This window comes from Rissa tridactyla, chromosome 3 (genome assembly GCF_028500815.1).
Source record: "Rissa tridactyla isolate bRisTri1 chromosome 3, bRisTri1.patW.cur.20221130, whole genome shotgun sequence".
NCBI classification, from domain to species: Eukaryota; Metazoa; Chordata; class Aves; order Charadriiformes; family Laridae; genus Rissa; species Rissa tridactyla.
Genome location: NC_071468.1, coordinates 26,664,586 through 26,685,192, shown reverse-complemented (window position 1 = coordinate 26,685,192; position 20,607 = coordinate 26,664,586). Strand labels below are relative to the sequence as shown.

The 20,607-nt window shown below is 43.6% G+C and overlaps 2 protein-coding genes across 2 annotated transcripts in view; one reads left to right on the top strand and one right to left on the bottom strand.

Moving 5' to 3' along the window:
- BICRAL (BICRA like chromatin remodeling complex associated protein) overlaps positions 1 to 8,299 on the bottom strand; it is a 93,764-nt gene extending 85,465 nt beyond the window's left edge. The window contains exon 1 of the mRNA XM_054195993.1: positions 8,251 to 8,299. The gene's annotated coding sequence lies outside the window, so the exon portion shown is untranslated. The remainder of the gene's footprint in view (positions 1 to 8,250) is intronic.
- On the top strand, positions 8,215 to 11,590 carry TBCC (tubulin folding cofactor C). The gene has a single exon (XM_054195995.1). It carries the CDS (start codon positions 8,439 to 8,441, stop codon positions 9,447 to 9,449), a length of 1,011 nt encoding a protein of 336 aa, XP_054051970.1. The 5' UTR covers positions 8,215 to 8,438; the 3' UTR covers positions 9,450 to 11,590.
- Positions 11,591 to 20,607: the final 9,017 nt, after the last annotated feature.

Below are 20,607 nucleotides of genomic sequence, written 5' to 3'. Positions count from 1 at the left end.
GATTTGGTTAACAGGAAGGAACTTTGCTTCAGAGGTTACAAGGCGGAATATCTGATCAGTATATTATTATTCTCCCAGTCCTACAGAAACCACAAATAGGAAGTAGGCAATACAAAGAAGGAACAGGAGGCAGAAGGACAAGTGACTTTGAATAGATTCCCTTATCATAAGAAACACAAGGAAGCCACATAAATTGTCCACAATTGTACCATAATTTACACTCACTTTCCCTGAAGGATGCTTCAAAGCAGCCTCAGCAATAACCTTGCAGGGGCATTACACAAATGGAAGGAGAGCTAACATCTACATGGTGAAGCACCCTGAAGCAACTAGATTTCTACAGACCTACACAAGTCAGTGACTTTAATAACGAAAACCCTTTACATTGCCACTGAGTGGACAAAACAAAACCAGAACATACTGTACCCCCTGCAGAAGTAAATTTGCATCTATTTCTATATTTGATATATCTGTTCAGAAGCAAAATTGGCTCAGGTAAAAACACTCACTAAAAAAAAAACCAAGAGTTGGATGTGACTTTATATGAAGTGTGCACTTAAATTAAGATTAATGTTACCTTTAATACTAAGAAGTTTGAATGTGGTCTTCAAGCTGTAGTGTTATTATTTTCCGGTGTACTACAGAATTTTCCAGACCATGATTTTAAAGAAATACTGGTTTTTGCCATGAGGTACTCATGCTTTTTTAAGAGGATCACATAGTGTTTCTGAACTGAGTATCATTGCCCCAGGAAGTTTCCCCTTTTCTCACTGCCTTACTGCATTAACACAAAAGACCCTAATATGTCAAAATTCTTCTGCCCCAAGGTCACCTGCCCAGAGCCATCATCCTCGGTCAGAGTCCTAGTCTCCAAATTACGTACAATGGACATTCAGTTGCTGTCTCTCCTGAGCTTCCTCAATCACATTCATTCATTCATTTTCCCACTCATTTTCCTGTAGCAGCTTCAGAAGGAATAAGAGGGAATAACCGTAAGAAAAAAGGCAAGACCAGCATCAAAAAGGAATAGGGGAAGACAGACATTCGCGTGATAATTCTTAAGTACAGCTACCGGGAACATCACATGCACCCATCACACAACATACTACTTGGCTATATTTTGACATCAGCTGTCAAACTGTGACCATGCTATTTAACAACTACCACTCTCATAGGTGTGCAAAGACACCACATGACATTTGCAGTGAGCTGAAATACATAGCTCTGAAATGACAGATTGTGCAGATGTGAAAACTAGGCTTAGATATTGAGAGGGAGAAAATAAGGGTGTACAAAACACCCTCCCCATTCATTCTGTCTCCAGGCTTCTCCTAGATCAGGCCACTTCATTATTATTCAGCCCATTTTTCCAGGCCTGCATCACAAGCATTCCAATCCTTGGGCAATCATAAATTAGTACCCCAAAAGAAGATCAAGCAGCAGCAGATTCATAAGAAAGAATTTAAGGACTAAGCTATTTGCATTAAAAGAATGAATTCCACAGTCATCACAAGATTCTTCCATGAATAGTTGGTTTTGTAACCTCAACTCACTGCATCTCCTCTGAGGTACTGGATGGGAAAGAATGCCATTTACTCCACTGCAGCCTTGCTTCCTCAGACTGAGTGCTGCAGCGGTATCGATGGCACTTCTTCCTCCCATGCTTCTTTACCTCTCCATCCCTTAACACGTTTCTTGTGCCAGCTCATCACTAGACACACCATTTCTCCAACTACATACTGCTTTATTAATTACTAATTTAGATAACAATAAATAACTCTAAGCTTGAAGGCACAGAAACAAATCATTAAAAGGCACGAGCAATAGAAAGGCAGAGGTCACAACACTTTAAAAATAGGGCACTCAAAAACTGGCATGAAGGGAGACAAGGACTTTAACTTGGAATATAAATGCAATATGAAAAATTCATCTGTTTGGACTGCCAAATTTTGAGTAGTTGCCACCAATACTTAGATGACCCACCAGTAAAAAATTCCTAAACATTACAAATTTCAGCTTGATACCATGTCTTACTTACACAAACCAGTACTTACAAAGCCAGCGTCATAATTGCATGGTGTAACGTATAAAGCTGTATGACTCCAGTATCAATCATCATACCAAACACAGGACTATCTAACCAATACATATCTTAAAGGGTCATTGGTTAGCATATAGGTCATAAGAGGAGGTAACTAAGAGTGAACCTCAGAACAAGAGACTTACACCAATACCAGAAAACAGACAGGTTTCTATGACTGGAGACTGTGTGAAGGCCAGCAGAGCTGTTCTGTGATGAATCCAAAGAACAGATTTTGGAGAACTATGCTCCTCTGAGATGTGGATCCGAGGTATGGAAGACAGTCAAGGAAAACCAGAGAAAAATGTGGTGACTGGACCCCACGTTGAAACAAATGACATTGCACAATTATTACTGCAACAGATCAAGAATAACTATATCATACTGTATGTTATTTAAATAGTGTCTCACATTCTTCAGCTTAGAGTACCTTAAAAAGGAAAATTAAGTTTGAAAGATTAATGGCTCTCACTTCCAATTTAGAATAATCTTAAGATATTCAGCCACTGAAATGTATTGGAAAAAAAAAATACCTCTGGAGACAGAACTTTACTACGGTATGTGGAGAAATAATCTTCCACAACTAACACTGCCAACATTTATAGAAGAAATTTAAACTAAAAATGATGGCAGAAATTGGGAGAAGCTTGCATAATATTCATAGTTCATTTGGTTAGCATAGATGAATAGGAAAAAAAAAATCAGGTAAGTAAGGATACAGAAATACATACAAGTATGTTAATGAGTAGATGGACACAAGGTGTTTGTTGTTTTTTTTAAAAAAAGTAGTGGTAATTAAAAACAGCAGCCAGGCAATTAAGCTAACAAAAGGGCCACTCCTAATGCAACTGAGGTGCTGTGGATGAGTTAAAAAAAAATCAAATAAATATTAATAAAAGGAACATAAGCAAAAAACGGTGGCCTAAAACATGGAACCAGGCATTATAGGGATAACAGAAACACAGTGGAACAGTAAACTATATCAAAAGCATTCAGGTTCAGGAAAGACACACAAACATGCTAAGCTATACTTGTATTAGGACAAAACAAAATGGAGTAACAGAAAGGACATTATGAATAAAGCACCATCTAAGTCACAACTTTTGTGAAAGAATGGTTTCACTTGGGTATTTCTGAGACCCTACTAGAAACCAACTGGATAAGATTTGATAATCTTATCAAGATATGAATATGAATAAAGATTGCTGTAAGATAAGTCTTAATATTATCGCTAGAAAGTATATCGATATGAATAGAATTTATTCTCACAGATTTAGACTGAAGAACAAATGCTAATAATAGGAGGCGGCAGTCCTCCTTCAAAATGATAGCTGACAGATTTTTTCATAAGATGAATAAAAGGCAAAAAGCATACAAGTTTAGTTTTGTTAACTAATGAATATACTACAGGAAGGCTAACAGAAAATCAGTAAACTTGGACACAATGTCTTCGAGTTAATTCTATTTAAATTATTCAGAAAAATAAATGGAATATGTTTGCAATTAAGAGTCACAATTCCAAAATTGAAAACTTTGATATACTATTGAACCTAGGCAGTCCATTGAACTGGCTAGTCCAATAGCCACACACAGTTTTCTGAAATGCCTTAAAATTTAAAAAATAAATGTAAAAGCGTCTCAAATCTGAAGTGACGCACTGAGAAAAATCTCTGAGGAACTTCAGAACTAATAGAATAACCTCAAAGGGAGAGTCCATAAGACAGCATCTGTAGTTCACATACTTGGTCTTCAGAATTTAACTAATGTCAATTAGCAAGTTATGATTCTAAATACCAGTTAGCAGCTAGGTCTGGACCAAACCTAAGTGCTCTTCTGCTCTTGAGCTTTTGTGTTTTGGGTATTTGGGCCATGCTTTGTAAACCTTGAAGTGCCTCTTGTCCTAAGATGTTATGCTTTGAAGTCTGTTCCTGGTTTTGGACGATAACTCATTTTCATAGAAAGGAATTTGTTTCTCCACCTTTGGCATTGGGACTACCAGGTTCTTGGAAGGGACCAGCTCAGAGTCGTTTCAGAACAAGTGCACCTTGACTGGTCAGAATATAATTAGTATCTTAAGCATTCCCAAGGATTGCATTTCAAAGCTCTTGCATTACTCACAGCAATTAAGATGCACCAAGTAAGTTTTATAGTTTTAGCTCTAACTCTCCAATTAGTGATTTAAAAACACACATATTTTACATTGTCTTGCCTTTCCATATGGCCAAATATATAAAGCACAACATTTTAGTCCAAACAAAAGCTTTTATAAAAGCAATCAGTATGCCAAACGTAATGTTAATGGAATTTGTTATTTTTTTCCAAGAGAAGAACACTGAGATACAGAGTGACTAGACAGTCGCTTTTACTGAAGCCCCGCACCACTGTGAAAACTGTACAGTCAACAGTATCTTAAGTAAATCATAATACATCTTACATCTTTAATGCCTGATCACAGTGCCAGAGGAGTTCAAAAGGCCCTTACTAAAACCGTCAGTAGAACAGGATGGTTCCACAAGCCACTGAAGTACCTACTTTGTAGCCAGAAGTAATTACGTTCATCTGCTAATCTCTTCTGGAGAAACTCAATCTAACAGGCAGAGATCACATCTATCAGATAAGAGCTCCATGCAAGACATAGGGGCCGCTGCTTTTCTTGAAAACACAGCTAAAAGACAAAATAGCATTTTTTGCGTGTGGCAGTGCAATGCACACGCATTACACCCCTTGGAATAAAAAACGTCAGCATTGGGAATACATACTGATGATAAGGAATAACTGTATTTACTTCCTTCCTTTGCTTGAGAGCGTGCAAATCTACATCTTGAGGTGACACCACAACTATGAGGTTCTTGATTTTCACAAGCTCAGGAACCTCAGGTTTAAGAATCCATTACTATGAGGCCAGACACCCAGTTGCCTCTGTGGATCTCGCTTTTACTCCCCGTTCCTCTTAACATGACAGTGTAAGACAGGATCTTGAACCTTCACCTGAACTGTGCGATACATCTCACTCCAAAAGGCTATGAGGTCATGCTGTACAGCTAGTTTAAATCAGTACAAAATATTTCATTCAGATAGACAGCATGCAAGAGACATAACTACGTGATACAGATTGAAACCTGGAAGCATGCATAACGGAGCTTAAATTTTGGAGTTTCACAGCACTAGATCCAAGTAAGCATGTGCAACCTACAGCTTCACATAAAACAAGTAACAGTGTCCAAGCAACGGCAAAAGGTCTTACTGAAATGATCACTGTCTGCTTTCAAACCAAAGAGGAACTAAAGCACATCCAGGGGAAAAAAAAAAGTAGGAAAAAATTATAACACAGACAGAACTATGTACCTTACTCTTATCTAATATCCTCAAACAGCTAAAACTGCTTGTTAAAGCTTACCAAAATGAGTACAAGCCTGAGCCAGAAGGCTTACATTTTATTCAGGTGGTTACTGTTTGGGTAACTGTAAATCTTCTGTACTCTACCGCTTATAATGGAGCACACAAAGCAGCCGTAAAACATAAAAGTGGCTGCCAAAGTCAGGAAGCAAATTGTCAGTCTTTGTATTACCACAAAAAAAAAACCAAAACACACCAATATCACTTATACCAAAACCTCAAATTGTAAGTGTGGAAAGTAAATTTGGAACATCAAGATGAGATGGTTAGAAGAATTTTACTGCTCCCTTTTTAATTTTTCATTATGATCATACACTTCACCTTCTTGTATCTGGTGTTATTTTGCTTCTAACCCAAAAATCATTTGTGCACATTAGCAAGGTGAAAAGATTCCAGTCTCTCCCAGAAGCTTTTACTCACAAGTGTATTTGGTCCTCATTAATTTAAACCTCCAATCACCTCTATAAAAAAAACCAATTTAGAATACCAGCTTTCTAAGTACCCAAATGTAATAAAAAGTAATCGTTATACTGCAGCATAAAATACTTAACATTTATTTTGAGCTGTGTACGCTAGTGTTTTCTTGTAATCTTTTCATATATAAAGTTGTTTTATCCACTGCAGTTCATCTACTGGATCACATCTCTGTAACAATACCAAAGTCATACTCCAGTAACATTTGTACATACTGAAAAACAGCAAAAGCCTTTTTCTGTCAATATTCTCACATACAGGATAAGCACTTACATCACTGTTACCATGTGTATTACCTACACTCATGGGAGCATAAGGTAAAAAAAGCATGCTACGTAAAATGAAACTTACACATCTTTCTTGTGAAACAAGATGGAAATAAGGATTTATTTTTTTTCTTACAGTTAATTAATTGTACATATTCCTGCCTAATACTGCAGTTATTGCAGGAGTGGATTTGACTATTAGCAAAAATGCCTAAGACTTACTAAATGCATCATTTAAACATATTGATAGGAAAAAAAATAAAAATCAAGTGAGAATAATTCAAAATATTCTTCCTTTTTCATGATTGAACATTCTCCCTTTCTACAAGGTAAGAGGTTTTAGTTTTTAAGACTCAAAATCTAAATTTTCAGAAACAAAACTCTGGACACATTAACAGTGCAGTGTTGTGACAGTTAAGAGCTGTAATGCATTAACCACAATGTTACCGATTCTGCTGCCCCCCCATCCAACCTGTTCTGGAGTCCTACTGTTATACAACAACCCCATGAAATCCCCCAACTTTATATTGTAACCATGATAAGGAATGAACGGTCTCTATTTTAGTGAAGTCCTTTGTACATTAAAAGGATTAAAGGCATTTCACTGCCTTTCTTCCGTCATCCTAACTGGGCTGACATTATCACATACAAGGTTCAGGTACGCTCTACCCTCTAATGATGTTCTATCACATCTAACACAGAAATTCAACCATATTTCTCAAGAAACAGAAAACAATGGCTACTTTCAAATGCTAACCATAAGTAGCATAACAATCTGTACTTCCAAACAGGAACATTCAACAAAAAACCCATGCCAGCCTGTAATAGAGGATTTATCTATTCCAGAATATCTACTATCTATATCGGAATATCTTCTTTGGGTTTAGTACCTTTTTGTTTCAATGGATAGTTTTAGATCACCTGTTAACTTATCATAGGGAACTTTAAAACACCAAGGGAAAGATGATATTTCTAGAACTGGGCAGGAGATAAATTTATTTTCATATGTTTCTGTAAGAGTGCTTTGTGTTAACTTTCCTTGCAAAAATTAACATTCCAGCAAATAAGAAGAGCAGTTCTCAAAAGAATACATCACAACTATGGTGACTTTTCTACTTTGTAGCCAGGTGTACTACGTTTCTGGTTCCTGCTGCAAATTAACTTAAAACACATCTCACAATTTTATAAAACTTAAACATGTAAAAAATATCCTCCTTGCCACGTTTCCACATAGGCCTCTGTGGGTTTCTCACACAGCCTTCCTTCGAAGGCAAGTAACCTACAGGCACCACGCTTGCCTTTTCCCTCAAGAACTGAACTCTTCCGGAACACCACACTCAAGAAATCGAATAGGCAGCACCTTTGCAGTCACCTGCAAGCATTAACAGCCTTTTTCATAACTGCTTCAGTGCAGAAGAGGAAACAGTAGGGAAGGTTTAATAAAACATTGAGCTTTCAGACCCCCCCCTCCCCCGGCAGCCCCCGGCCCTGTGAAGCGTCCAGCCGGCCCCAGCCCCGCGGCTCGGGCCCGCCCGGGCAACGCCACCAGCGGGCACAGCCCGACGCCCACCAGACACCCAGGCCCGCCTCATACCGGGCCCGAGCTGCCCGCGCCGCCCGACTTCTGCTTCTAACGGCAGGTGGAGAGCGGCTGAGGCGGCGGCCCTTGGCCGCCCCGCCCAGGTCCCCCCTACGGAGCCGTCCTCCCCTGAGATGGGGAGAAGGCCCACCGACCCTGCTCTGCCGCCCTCAGGAAGGGCCGCGGGGTGCCGGCAGCCGGGGCCGCCCCTACGACAAGAGCCAACGAGTCCAACGGCCGCCACCAGGCTACCAGTGGCAGGCGCGGCCTGGGAGGGGAAGAAGGAGTGGGGGAAGGAGAAGGGTGGGGGAACGCAGGAGAAGGGTGGGAAGGAGCGGGCACTTGCGCGCGCAGAGGAGGGGAAGGGCGGGGGGAGGTTATTTATAGCCCGGCTGCTAATTTGGGACGCGGGCTGAGGCGCCCCGCGGAGCGCGGCCCCCGCCGCCAGCACTCACCCCATCCCGCAGCGAGGCGCCGGCCCCTTTAAAACCACAGGAGACCCCTCCCTCCGGCCCTCCTCCCCTCCCGCCGGGAGACACCCCCTCCTTCCCCAGCCGGCCAATCGGCGGCGGTGACGCAAGCGGGGCTGCCGGCAGCCAATCGGCGGGCCGCTTAGTGACCGGAGGGGAGGTGAGGAGGCAAGATGGAGGTGCCGGCCGCCTTCGTGGCTCCCCCGCAGCCTGAGGCCGCCGCCGCAGTGGTGCTGCCGGAGCGGCTGCAGCGTCGGGAAGCGGAGCGGCAGCAGGGCGTGGAGCGGCAGCGGCAGAAGAAGGAGGCGCAGGTGGTTAAGGAGGAGCAGAGCGAGTTCTTCGTGGCCGCCTTCTCCCGGGAGCGGGAGGCCGTGGAGGCGCTGCTGACGGTGGGGTCGCTGGAGGAGGCGGCCGCCCGCCTGCAAGGGCTGCAGAAGCTCCTGACCGAGAGCGTGCGGTTCCTGGCGCCCTACGAGGTGCGGCAGGGGCAGGAGGCCGTGGCCCGGCTCCAGGGGGACCTGGCGGCCCGGCGCCAGCAGTTGCAGCCCAAGAAGAAATTCGCCTTCCGGGCCCTCAAGAAAGAAGCGCCGCCGGGCAGCGAACCGCGCCCCGCCGAGCCCGCCCGGCCCGCTGCCGCCGCCGCCACGCCGGGCCCCGGCCCCGCCGAAGGGGAGGCGGGCGGGCCGCCGCTGTGCGGGTTCAGCCGCGCCGAGGACGAGGAGCTGGAGCTGGGCCCCGCTGAGCTGCTGCAGCGCGACGTGGTCCTCTCCGAGCTGCGCGGCTGCCGGGTGCGGCTCCGCGGCAACGCCAACACGCTGCGGGTGCGGGACTGCCGGGGCTGCACCGTCCTCTGCGGGCCCGTGTCCACCTCCGTGCTGGTGGATGGCTGCAGCGACTGCCTGCTGGTGCTGGCCTGCCAGCAGCTCCGCACCCATCGCACCCGCGACAGCCGCTTCTACGTGCAGGTGACCAGCCGGGCGGTCATCGAGGGCTGCACGAAGGTCTCCTTCGCCCCCTACACTTGGAGCTACCCTGGTATGGAGAGAGACTTCGAGTCTTCTGGGCTGGACAGAAACAGAAACAACTGGAAGCTGGTGGATGACTTTGACTGGCTGGCGACTGACAAGCCTTCGCCCAACTGGAGCCTGATCCCCGAGCAGGAAAGAATCAGCTGCTGGGACTGACTGCAGAGGCAGCTCGGTGCGGAGCAAGAAATCCTGGTGTAAACGCATTGATTCATAAACTGTGGGACTTCATCCCTGATATGCCATTAAATGATTCTATTCGGTATTTAAATTGTGAATTATATTGTATGACTGGATTTTTTTTAAATTGGAGAATACCAGTCAAATGTAGTTTACTCTTCTTACACAAGTTGCTGCTATAATCTTTATGTATCACTGTGGAATTTACCAGCTACTGCAGTACCTCATTGCTGAAATTTTTTTTTTTTTTTCACGTAAGGTGGGGCACGGGGCACCTATACACAAACAGCAGTAAGCCTCTATTAAGAGCTGTTGTTCTGGTTTCACTCACCCAGGCAAAATCTGAATTAGCGGCAAGTAGTACAAGCTGTACTGGAATGGAAAGATCAAATACTAAATTTTTCATATTTTTGTGGTTCTCAAGCTGCAGATGACAGTACACTATGTCTTTTGGCAAGTATGGGAGAGGGCTTTTGTGAGGTAATGGGGACAAAAGGTTAATTTAGAGGAATTTGTAACTAAACAGTGGAGCAGACTGAGAGGAATCCTAGGCTATGATTATAATTATGAGCCAGGTTCTGTTGATATGGGTGAAATCTGTGAGTTGTCTTTATTTAGGCTGTTACTTTGAGTGAGATAAGTCTAAAGGAAAAAAGTCTCCTAATGAACATTTAATGCTCTCCTAGTATATTAATGAGTGTTTGACATTAACAAACCTAGATAAATATTAAACTGTCAGAATCTGAAAATATTACATGAAAGGGTGCTCCTTCTGTAAACAGTTTTAACCTGAGATGGATAAAATGAGTGCCTTGAGTGTACTTTTGGGGGGCATACAAAAAGCACTGAATAACGTTAGAGAAGCTAGGTAAACTGCTCTACTGCAGTCTGAAAATTAAGGGGAGAGGTGTTCAGGTATGTCCTACTAGTTGTTGTGTCTCTCTACCAGACAACAGGCTTCATGGTGCTGCAGCCTTAACTTACAGAACCCTGCTACTGCCTAAGTGCAGCGTTGACAGAGGGAGTCAGTAAAATGGAAAGATGAGATGCTATATTCCAGCTCCAAAATTTCTTGCATGAAGTGCACAGTACCTTAAGTCCCACTTCTTCATTCCTGCTAAATAAAAAAAAAGAAAAAGCAGCATTATGGAATACAATGCCTCGTTAGTGGTGGTGACCACTACCCATACATAAAGTATACACAGTAATTCTAGGTTTCCAAACCCACTCCTTAACTTGTGACATTTTGCAAGAAATCATTGTTTATCTTGCCTAAGAATCAGCTTAGAGTTGTATTTTAAAAATGGCAAAATATTTTTGCTGCCCTACCATCATATATGTGCCTCTAACAGAAAATTAATACTAGCTGAAGCATCAAAAACTGCATCATCACTATGAGAAGTACTTGAAACTTCACTTGAGTACTTGACTGGTTTTGAGCGGAGAAACTTTTTACCTAAGTTGTTCTCAGCATATTTAATTTAAAAGGGGGAGGAGGGAAGGAAATTTTTGTATATTCTTCATTTTATATATTGTTTACTTATGTTAATGTATACTTTCTGGATGAATTGGATTTTGCATTTCAAATACTTACTTTGAATTGTTTCAGTTGTCCCTTTCCTAATGATTCTCCTTTGCATTAACAGCATCATAAAATGATTTAAAGAAAACACCCTTAGTCTTGCTTTAATGTACAGAATTTTTAATATCTGTTGTTAAAGGGATGTGATCAGATGAGGCTCTCAAATAACTCTTTTTTAACACATCCATCTTAGTACAGAACCTGATTTTGTAGTTAATCTTTCTTCCCCATATATCTTGGTAGTGACAATCCCCTTAGCGTCCTCTAGTCCTGGAACTGCAAATTGTTCAGCCTGTAAGAACTCCAGAAGTGCCTTTGTTCTGCTAGCCAAAAGCTGTGAGCATTTACTTATAATGTTGATGGACACTGCCAAATCTAGAAATGGAGAGACTGCTGCTCAGCTGTAGCAGGTATCAGAGGTGTGCACTTCTCAATACACTTCAAACTGGTATGTAAGTGCATTCCTGTGTCAGCTGGTGCCCCATAGCATGCAGTATTGCCTGAATAAACAGAGTATGGGTCAAAACAAGGAAATTTAGACTTCAATTTCAGTGTGAAAATGCTTCCTCAGTGACATTTTTCAGAGGTCAGTTACTGACATCCCAGTTCCTAATGTTTTCTTTCCTCCAACTACTTAACTTCTGTTAAACCAAAATTACGTAATACTCGTCAGGAACATGACTTCAGAGGAGGCTGCTGAAGATATTCCAGACAATTACTTTCCCTTAAAGATTCATCATTACCTTTGTGATACAAAGCAGACAACTGGATCTTGATCTCACGGATGAGACAGAACAAGAAAACTCAATTTGAGAACAGCAAGTCTGAAAAAGTTGGTCAGGCAAATACTTATATGGGATTTATAGCTCTAAATATGGACATATATATACACGCACACACAGTTGCATGTGTTTCCATGCACCTTTTTTTAAAATGTTAAGTAAGTTACTAATATAGAACCATGCTAGGAGAAATTCAAAACTATTTTGAAAGAGAAGTATGTTATGTTAATAGTAATGTAGTATGTGACCATGAGTTATGGGCTAGAAAAGGTTTGGTAGCATATTTGTAGGCTCTATCAGTATAGAAATTGCAACTTAGGTCTGGAAGAGAAACACCTAAGCATTTCTATCTAATTAGTTATTTAAGAAACACTTATTTTTTTATTAAAAATACATATGGAAAAGGAAGTCACAATTGGTCTAAGCACTAGCAGGCTGTCAGCCGTGTGTCCCAGAACACTTGCTCCTGACAAGACCAGCGCAGACGGCTCCTGGAAGGGAGAAAAAAGTAAAATCCCACGTGAGTAAGAGAATATTAGCTGATGCCCCAAAAGTACAGTTAGTCATTTGAGAATCCATTTTCCAGTCAAATCTAGTGGAAAGTGAGAACTCAGATGTTATTGGGAATTATGTTCTTACTACATTTTTACAAAACTATGTAAAAGCGTGGTAGGCGTGAGTATATACATATGTAAATGTTTTATAGAATAGTTAGATGTATATGATCTGTATTTAAAATTTCTTAGCTATTTCTTAAGCCATTTTCTTACCTATTATCTCGGGGAAAAAAAAATTTTTATGTTGACACATACTGAATGTTGCGGAAATAAGATGTTGGGGATACTTTGGCAGGTCTAGACTATGGAGTTATCATCTAGATCATTTCATTGGAACTACTTACAGAGCAAACGCTAAACGCAGGAAGGCTAGAAGTCTAGTCCACAGTATTTGTGGCTTCATCATATTTGTTTACCTTTTGCCTCAGCTCACAAGGCATCAGAAAAATTGCTTCCTGTCTGCAGGTGAGCCTTAAGCTGTTTGTTCAAGAGATCAAAAACATATCTTAAGTGTGGAAGTGGTGAAATAGTTTTACTGAGAGCGTTGGGTTCCAACAGGTGAGGAATTCTGTGCTATCTTGTCTCTAGATGACTTGATGATGAAGCATCTCGTACATCACACCAAAGCAAAGCTTCTTCAAAGCTACTTCCAAGAGAGTACGGCGTGTATCAGGACGTGCCCTGAGCTGCCAGTGGCAAGTGGCTGGGCTCCCAAATTCCCCTTCTGAAGCTTGTGACTAAGAAATATTCAGAGGGAAGGTTGGGCATAGTTTGTGCAGCAGTTTGAGGAAACGTGCCAGGTTGTCTCTGTTCTCCTGGGTCAAGGAGACTTGCAATGCCAGCCTGGGCAGAGCCGCTTTGTCTCTCCGCTAATCGCAACTTGGAGAAAGGAGGGCGGCACATGCTCGGTTTCTTCCCTCGGAGTGAGAAGCAATGCTAACATGAAGAAAACGCCTGGCAGCCTCTTCCAGGCCGGGAGCCAGGATTGCCTTCTGTCCAACCTTTCCTGGAGAACCACTGGGGAAGAGGCAACTCGTTGGGGAGGCTCTGTGCAAGCCCGTGCACTGAGCGGGTTTCCTGTTGCATGGGTATAGCAGGAAAAACCAGGCTCACCATCCTGCTACGGGGAGGGCAGGAACGGCCAGAACTGCTGTGAAAAATAGCTGGTTTCAAGCTACCTCGCCTAGTAGCAAGATGGAGGACTGAAAACATGATGCAAGGGAGAAGACGGTTCAAGGAGCCCGTTGAATGAGCATGTTCAGGGCCAGTAATTCCCCAACCAGTTGGGAAGGGGGAGTACCAGGAGCCAGCACCGAGACTGACGGTGTTCCCTCAGTGGCACCAGGGCTGGCCGGGGGATGAAGCAGTAGCAGCACCAGCACCAATTTGCCTCCATCCACAGAGGTTTGTCAGCATGACCCACATGTTGGCCAGATTCACATAACCTGCACAGGGCAAGGCTGAAGCAAATTCTCCTCAAGAACTTCAGCTCTGGTATGCATTTCATTGCCACCAGAATAACTGAGGAACTTCTTTCACAGCACATATCCTAAAGAAATTAATTTTGCTAGGCATCAGAAGGGGCTGAAAAACAAACACCTGCCAAGGACATGGTTATGAAGACCTTATGGTAACAGAGGGTAACAGAAACATCAGCACCATAGACTAGGTGCAAATTGGCACTCAAGAGAGGGCCCACTGGCAGAAAGGCAGAGAGTTTCTAAACAGTATGGGGCATTGAGGTATGGAACCATTTTCCATAGGAAGTCATAAGAGCATATTCTTGGTTTAAACATTTTTGAAAGACGGCCTGGTTGGATAGCCCTCCTCCAGCCTTACCAGAATCTTTAAAGCCAGTGCAACTTCCTCAGCTCACCACAGCGCTGTAACTCAACCTTTTAAAGCTCATATGTGTCTGTGAATGAAATAAAATAGTTCTATGCAAAAATAGACAACCGTGAACCCTCGCAAGAGAACGGAGACAATTCTTCAGCTCCACGCAGAGCTTTGAGTGTTAGCATTTGTTGAGGCTGTGAGAGGCAGCACGGACTAAAGCTTGCCTCCAGAGAGGCAGCCGAGAGCTTTGCTGCTGCTTCCAGTGAGGCCACCATCGTACCTGGAGGTCCATCTCAAGAGGGGCCAGCCCTCCTCGGTTCCCGCTGAAGTCCAGGCATTTCCCTCTATCTGCACCTGCTTCTCTGAATACCAGGAACAAAAGGGAGTTATTTGCATTCTCTCTTTATCCAGCCCTTTTTCCTTTAAATAGATCCTGGTGTGGGGTCTAGCAAAATATTTGCACGAGAAACAGGTAAGAAATAAGTGCATAAGACAATTTCTTACACACTTTTATGCTTTATGTTTTTGAGGGCTCGGTTGTTGTTTTTTTTTAATACATATTAGGCAGGGTTTTGTTTGTTTTGGTTTTTTTTTTTTTTAAACTTTTTCCTATTTAGGCTATAGCTATATGTAGACAGGGATCAAATCTCAGTGGCTTTACCTGGAATTGCTTCAGGTGTTACAAAATACCTAGGAATTCTTGAACGGGAGGAGATTTTGTGTATATAACTCAAACCTCCTCCCTGCCCCCTTCATACACATCCTGCTTCTGTCTTTCCAAGTAGATTTCTCCCAGTGTATGAGTGGGATCTGAGGGCAGACTTGTTGGATTCCAGAGCTGTGTGCAGACAAGTACGTTTCTTCACCTCCTTTACGCATCATCTTTTTGCTGCTCAACTCTGCCCCCTTACCTCTCACTTTCCATCAGGCTCTCCCCAATTCTAGTGACTCTGGCCTTTTTTTCTACGCAGCCCTCCTATTGGAGCCATCGGACCTGCACAAGACATCTCACAGCCTGTACTCTACTAAAAAGCCAGTTTCATCACACACAAGGAAAGATACAAACAGCAAGAAAAAAAATAATAATACCTGTGCAACTTGTGGAATTTCAGCATTTCCATTCACATCGTGATCTAATTTATCTGACTTACCTGAGGTTCTGTCTGTTGTGCTGAGATGTTTTTCAGCAGTAATGACTTCTGAGAGCCTTTTGTAAGCTTCTTTCAATTCCCAACATATTTTTTCCTGTTTCTGCTAGTACAAACATTGATTTATAACTCTCATTCTTTCAGCAGTGAACACTACACTCTAGGCATCACAGTAATACAAGCAAATACTCATAAAGAGCATCTCAGGGGTCAAATTAAAACTGTTTTCTGAACACGTTAGCCACACTGAATGAGGATGGCTGAAATGCTGGGAACTACGCAGAGGAAAACCACACTAAAAACCCCACAGTGTGCCCCAGTGTAGTTTAGGAGCCATGGGGTCCAGTGGATCACATCACCCTCCCCAGGGTATACAACAACCAAAGGAGTGAATTTAGCGACTTGCCTCTGTTTCCAGGCTCAGGACCTGCAGTCACTTCACATGCCACAAAAACAGTGTCCCACCAAGTTACTTGTGTACATGTAAGTGGGAAAAAAATGTCATAAATCAGACCTTTCTCCACCTGTTAATCATGTGGTTCAGCCATTTTATCACGTTGTTCCTCAGGAGTGTCCCTGTACACGCCACACAGTTACAAATGCAAGCCAAACCATGAACTAGAGTGCATAAAAAACCCTTTTACCTCTACACAATAACTTCCTATCATAGGCAAAACCAGACATCTTCATCACAGAACGATAGGGGTTGTAAGGGACGTTTGGAGACCAGCTAGTCTAACCCCCCTGCCAGAGCAGGGTCACCTAGAGCAGGTTGCACAGGAACGCGTCCAGGCTGGTTTTGAATGTCTCCAGAGACGGAGACTCCCCCACCTCTCTGGGCAGCCTGTTCCAGTGCCCTGCCACCCTCAAAGAAATTTTTCCTTATGTTGAGACAGAATTTCCTGTGTTCCAGTTTGTGCCAGTTGCCCCTTGTCCTGTCACCAGGCACCACTGAGAAGAGTCTGGCCCCATCTTCTTGACACCTGCCCTTTAGATATTTATAAGCATTGATGAGCTCCCCTTTCAGTCTTCTCTTCTCCAGCTAAACAGACACAGGTCTCTCAGTCTTTCCTCACAAGAGAGATGTTCCAGTCCCTTGATCATATTCATAGCCCTCCACTGGACTCTCTCCAGTAGTTCCTTGTCCTTCTTGAACTGGGGAGCCCAGAGCTGGAGATAGTACTCCAGATGTGGCCTCACCAGGGCAGAGTAGAGGGGGAGGATGACCTCCCTTGACCTGCTGGCCACGCTCTTTTTAATGAGCCCCAGGAGACCATTGACCTTCTTGGCCACAAGGACACATTGCTGCCTCATGGTCAACTTCTTGTCCACCAGGATTCCCAGGTCCTCCTCCGCAGAGCTGCTTTCCAGCAGGTGAACCCCTAACCTGTACTGGTGCGTGGGGTTATTCTCCCCCAGTTGCAGGACCCTAAATGCCCTTGTTGAACTCCATCAGGTTCCTCTCCACCCAACTGTCTAGCCTGTCCAGGTCTCACTGAACGGTGGCACAGCATTCCGGTGTGTCAGCCACTCCTCTCCCAGTTTTGTGCCATCAGCGAACTTGCTGAGGGTACACTCTGTCCCCTCATGCGGGTCATTGATGAATATGTTGAACAAGACCAGACCCAGTACTGACCCCTGGGGAACACTGCTAATTACAGGCCTCCAACTGGACTCTGCGCTGCTGATCACAACCCTCTGAGCTCTACCATTCATCCCGTTCTCAATACACTTCACTGTCCACCCATCTAACCCACATTTCCTAAGCTTACCTATGAAGATTTTATGGGAAACAGCATCAAAAGCCTTGCTGAAGTCCAAGTATACAACATCCACTGCTCTCACCTCATCTAACCAGCCAGTCATGCCGTCATAGAAGGCTATCAGATCGGTGAAGCATGATTTCCCCTTGGTGAATCCATGTTGACCATTCCCGATAATATTCTCTTCCTCTACATGCTTAGAAATGACACCCAGAACGAGCTGTTCCATCATCTTTCCAGGGATGGAGGTGAGGCTGACTGGCCTGTAGTTTCCTGGGTCCTCCTTCTTGCCCTTTTTGAAGGCAGGAGTGACATTGGCTTTCCTCCAGTCCTCAGGCATCTCTCCTATTCTCCAGGACCTTTCAAAGATGACAGAGAGTGGCTTAGCAATAACAGCTGCCAGCTCCCTCAGCACTCATGGGTGCATCCCATCAGGGCCCGTGGACTTGTGAGTGTGTTGAATTTGCCTAAATGATCTCCAAGCTGATCCTCCTCAACCAAGGGAAAAATATTCCTTTCTCCAGACTGTTTCTCTTACCTCCAGGGTCTGGGATTCCTGGGGGCCGGCCTTACCAGTAAGCACTGAAGCAAAGGCGGCATTCAGTAACTCCACCTTCTCTGCATCCTCAGTCACCAGGGCACCCACCTCATTCAGCAGCAGGCCCACATTTTTCCCAGTCTTCCTTTGGTACTGATGTACTTGAAGAAGCTCCTGTTGTCCTTGACATCCCTTGCCAGATTTAATTCCAAGTGGGCCTTAGCCTTTCTTACTGCATCTCTGCATACTCTGACAACATTCCTGTATTCCTCCCAAGTGGACGGTCCCTTTTTCCACATGCTGTAAACTTCCTTCTTTCATTTGAGTTTCATCCTTGCAATGAAACCTAACCATTTCTAAGGAAAGAAAAAAGAACCCAAGAAGGCCACATGTTCCACAGAGCAGTGTGAAAAAAAGATTGGGTCAAGAAATTATTGCCAACTAAGAGCATTTCCATAGTTTAGGCACGTAGGATATACCTACATAAATGGAATTCGCCTTTTATATCTCATATTCCTGGAGGTGAAAGGAACACAATTAGTCCCGGACTGGGCAGTAGACTGTATAGCAAATACCTGCTTGAATTGTTTGTATTAAAACCAACTTTTTCCTCCCTCATAACATTAACTGGCAAGTTTGTGGCTTATTTTTAGGTTAGCAGGCATAGCTCTTCATAAAGGTATCAATATTGCATTGTTATCCATAGAAATTACATTTTTTAACAGTATTTTGAATTTGAACACCTTCATGCTGAGTTCTATCAGATCAATAATCATTTGAATATTTTATTCTAACTTTTTTTTTTTCTCAGAAATGGCATATGAATCATACATTTGAGTTAAATTGCAACCTCTGAGGAGACCATTAACTCAAGCATCCCTGCTGCAATTAGCTTTTGTCTGCTATGGATCAGTTCCAACATTTTCTGTTTGAAGTAGAAAGCAGTTGTAAGTCTGCCCAATGAAAGGCGAATCCCAGCCAAGATAAAGATTTACAAGAAAAGCAGATGCCAGGCAAAACCAGTTTTCTTTTTTGTATTGTCCACACCCCAAAACACTTTGTGATGATCCCCCGTAACCACCTTCTTCCTCAGGTCGCTCTGCTTGGGACAGCCCTCAGTGATCAGTTTGTGCTGAAGCTCGCACAAGGCTTGTCAGTTCTACATCAGGGAGAAGCAGGAAGCATTAAATCCCCACTTCTAAAAGCATTAACTTCCTTTTTGAAGGAAGCACCCCCTTCCTTCAGGTATAGTGCGTGATTCTCAGGTATAGCGTATGATTTAATGTCAGCAATCCCCTTTAAAGCTTCCAGGCCTGATGAGTTAACTTGATAGGTGGGTAGTTTTTGCCACTGTAGTTCCCCAGCTGGTGTTGAACTATTGAAACTACTTAAATAAACAGCAGATTTCCAGATCTGGGTTGTTTCTGTTGTGTCACTTGCCCTCTGTGATGACTTTAAAGGTACCACCTGAAGTCTTAAAGGTCTAATTAGTACCTGGGTGTCCCTTCCTGAGCATCAGGTGGGTCACTGATAATCTCCCAGAAAACACTATCCATTTAGGAATGATTTATTAAACCTTTGTTTAAAGGGAAGAGTAAATTTGGAGGGATCAGTGAGCTCTGAAGCGTATGCTGCATGTTCTATTTCACTATTTTTATTCCTGAATTAACAGGAAACACCCTAGTGTATACAATGACATGGTTTTGCTGCATCAGATTTGTCGTGGACATCTGAATGCTAAATTATTAAGGTAGCGCATATTTAGACTGTCATCTGTGCTCCTGAATACAGATTTCCCCATATCCAGCACAGCACCAGGCTTACATCTGCTGTGGGCAGATTTACTATTTCTTGTCCTATTAATTGTACGGAATATGCAGAACATATTTCTCTGTATATCCTCATGATCCACAGACCTGATAGAAAATTCTTTTGCACGCTAACTAGAGTTTCACTCTCATCACTGACAAGAAAAGAAATAGTTTCAAGGTCACTTACGTAGAATTAACTTCAGGCTGTCAGATATATGCACCCTCCAAGCTATCTTGTGTTTCCTAACTGAGCCCTGGAGGAGTCAGCGAAACGTAGTAACATGCACGGCAGAATTATGGGGTATTTTGCCGAGAAGCCAGGAGAGATGTTATTTCAGTGCTACGGCTTATTGCACAAAAATACTTAAGAGGCTCTCCCAAGAAACAGCACTTCTCATCCACTTCATGGCAAGCAGAGAGAATAGTCCCTGATGGATAAGTGCCTTCCTCCTTTCCTCTTACACACCCACCCTTCACCTTCCAGGGCAGCAGCAGGGCTGACAGCCAGGCTTACTTTAGGGAAACCCCAGTGACCGGCTGCTCTCCAGGTCACTGCAATAGTGCCCGGATGGGCCAGGAAAGGTCCATCGCAAAAACCTTCCATTAGCACAGGAAAAAGTAGCAGCTTGAGAGCCTTTGTCCTTACTGAAGAGGCCTCCAGCGTTCCAGGATCTCAAACAGTAACTGAGCAGCACCCATGGCACCGCACAGCGGCAGACTACCAAAATACTATTTTTCGCTACATTTTTTTTTTTAATAATTATTATTTTCCACACTTGCCTTCCTCCTGGGCAGGTCCCTTCACCTTTCCCTCGAGGCTGGTGCACCGCACTGCTGGCAGCCACTAGAGGATGCCCCCAGGGCACTCAGCCAGCAGCAGGTCAGGCTGGCTTGGGTCGGGACAGAGCCTCCCTATCCCTCTCCTAGGGATGCTCCTTTCTCACCTGCGGCATTAGCACCCACACCCTCGCACACCTGCAGGTTAATTTTGCATTGCTCAAGGTTGCCCGAGGCTAATTTTGCATTTCTGCAGCAGGTGGTGGGCCAGCGCAGGACTTTCCCAATAGTTTGGAACCTCTGTGGGGCCAGGGGGGAGCAGGAGGTGATATTTCAGAGTGAG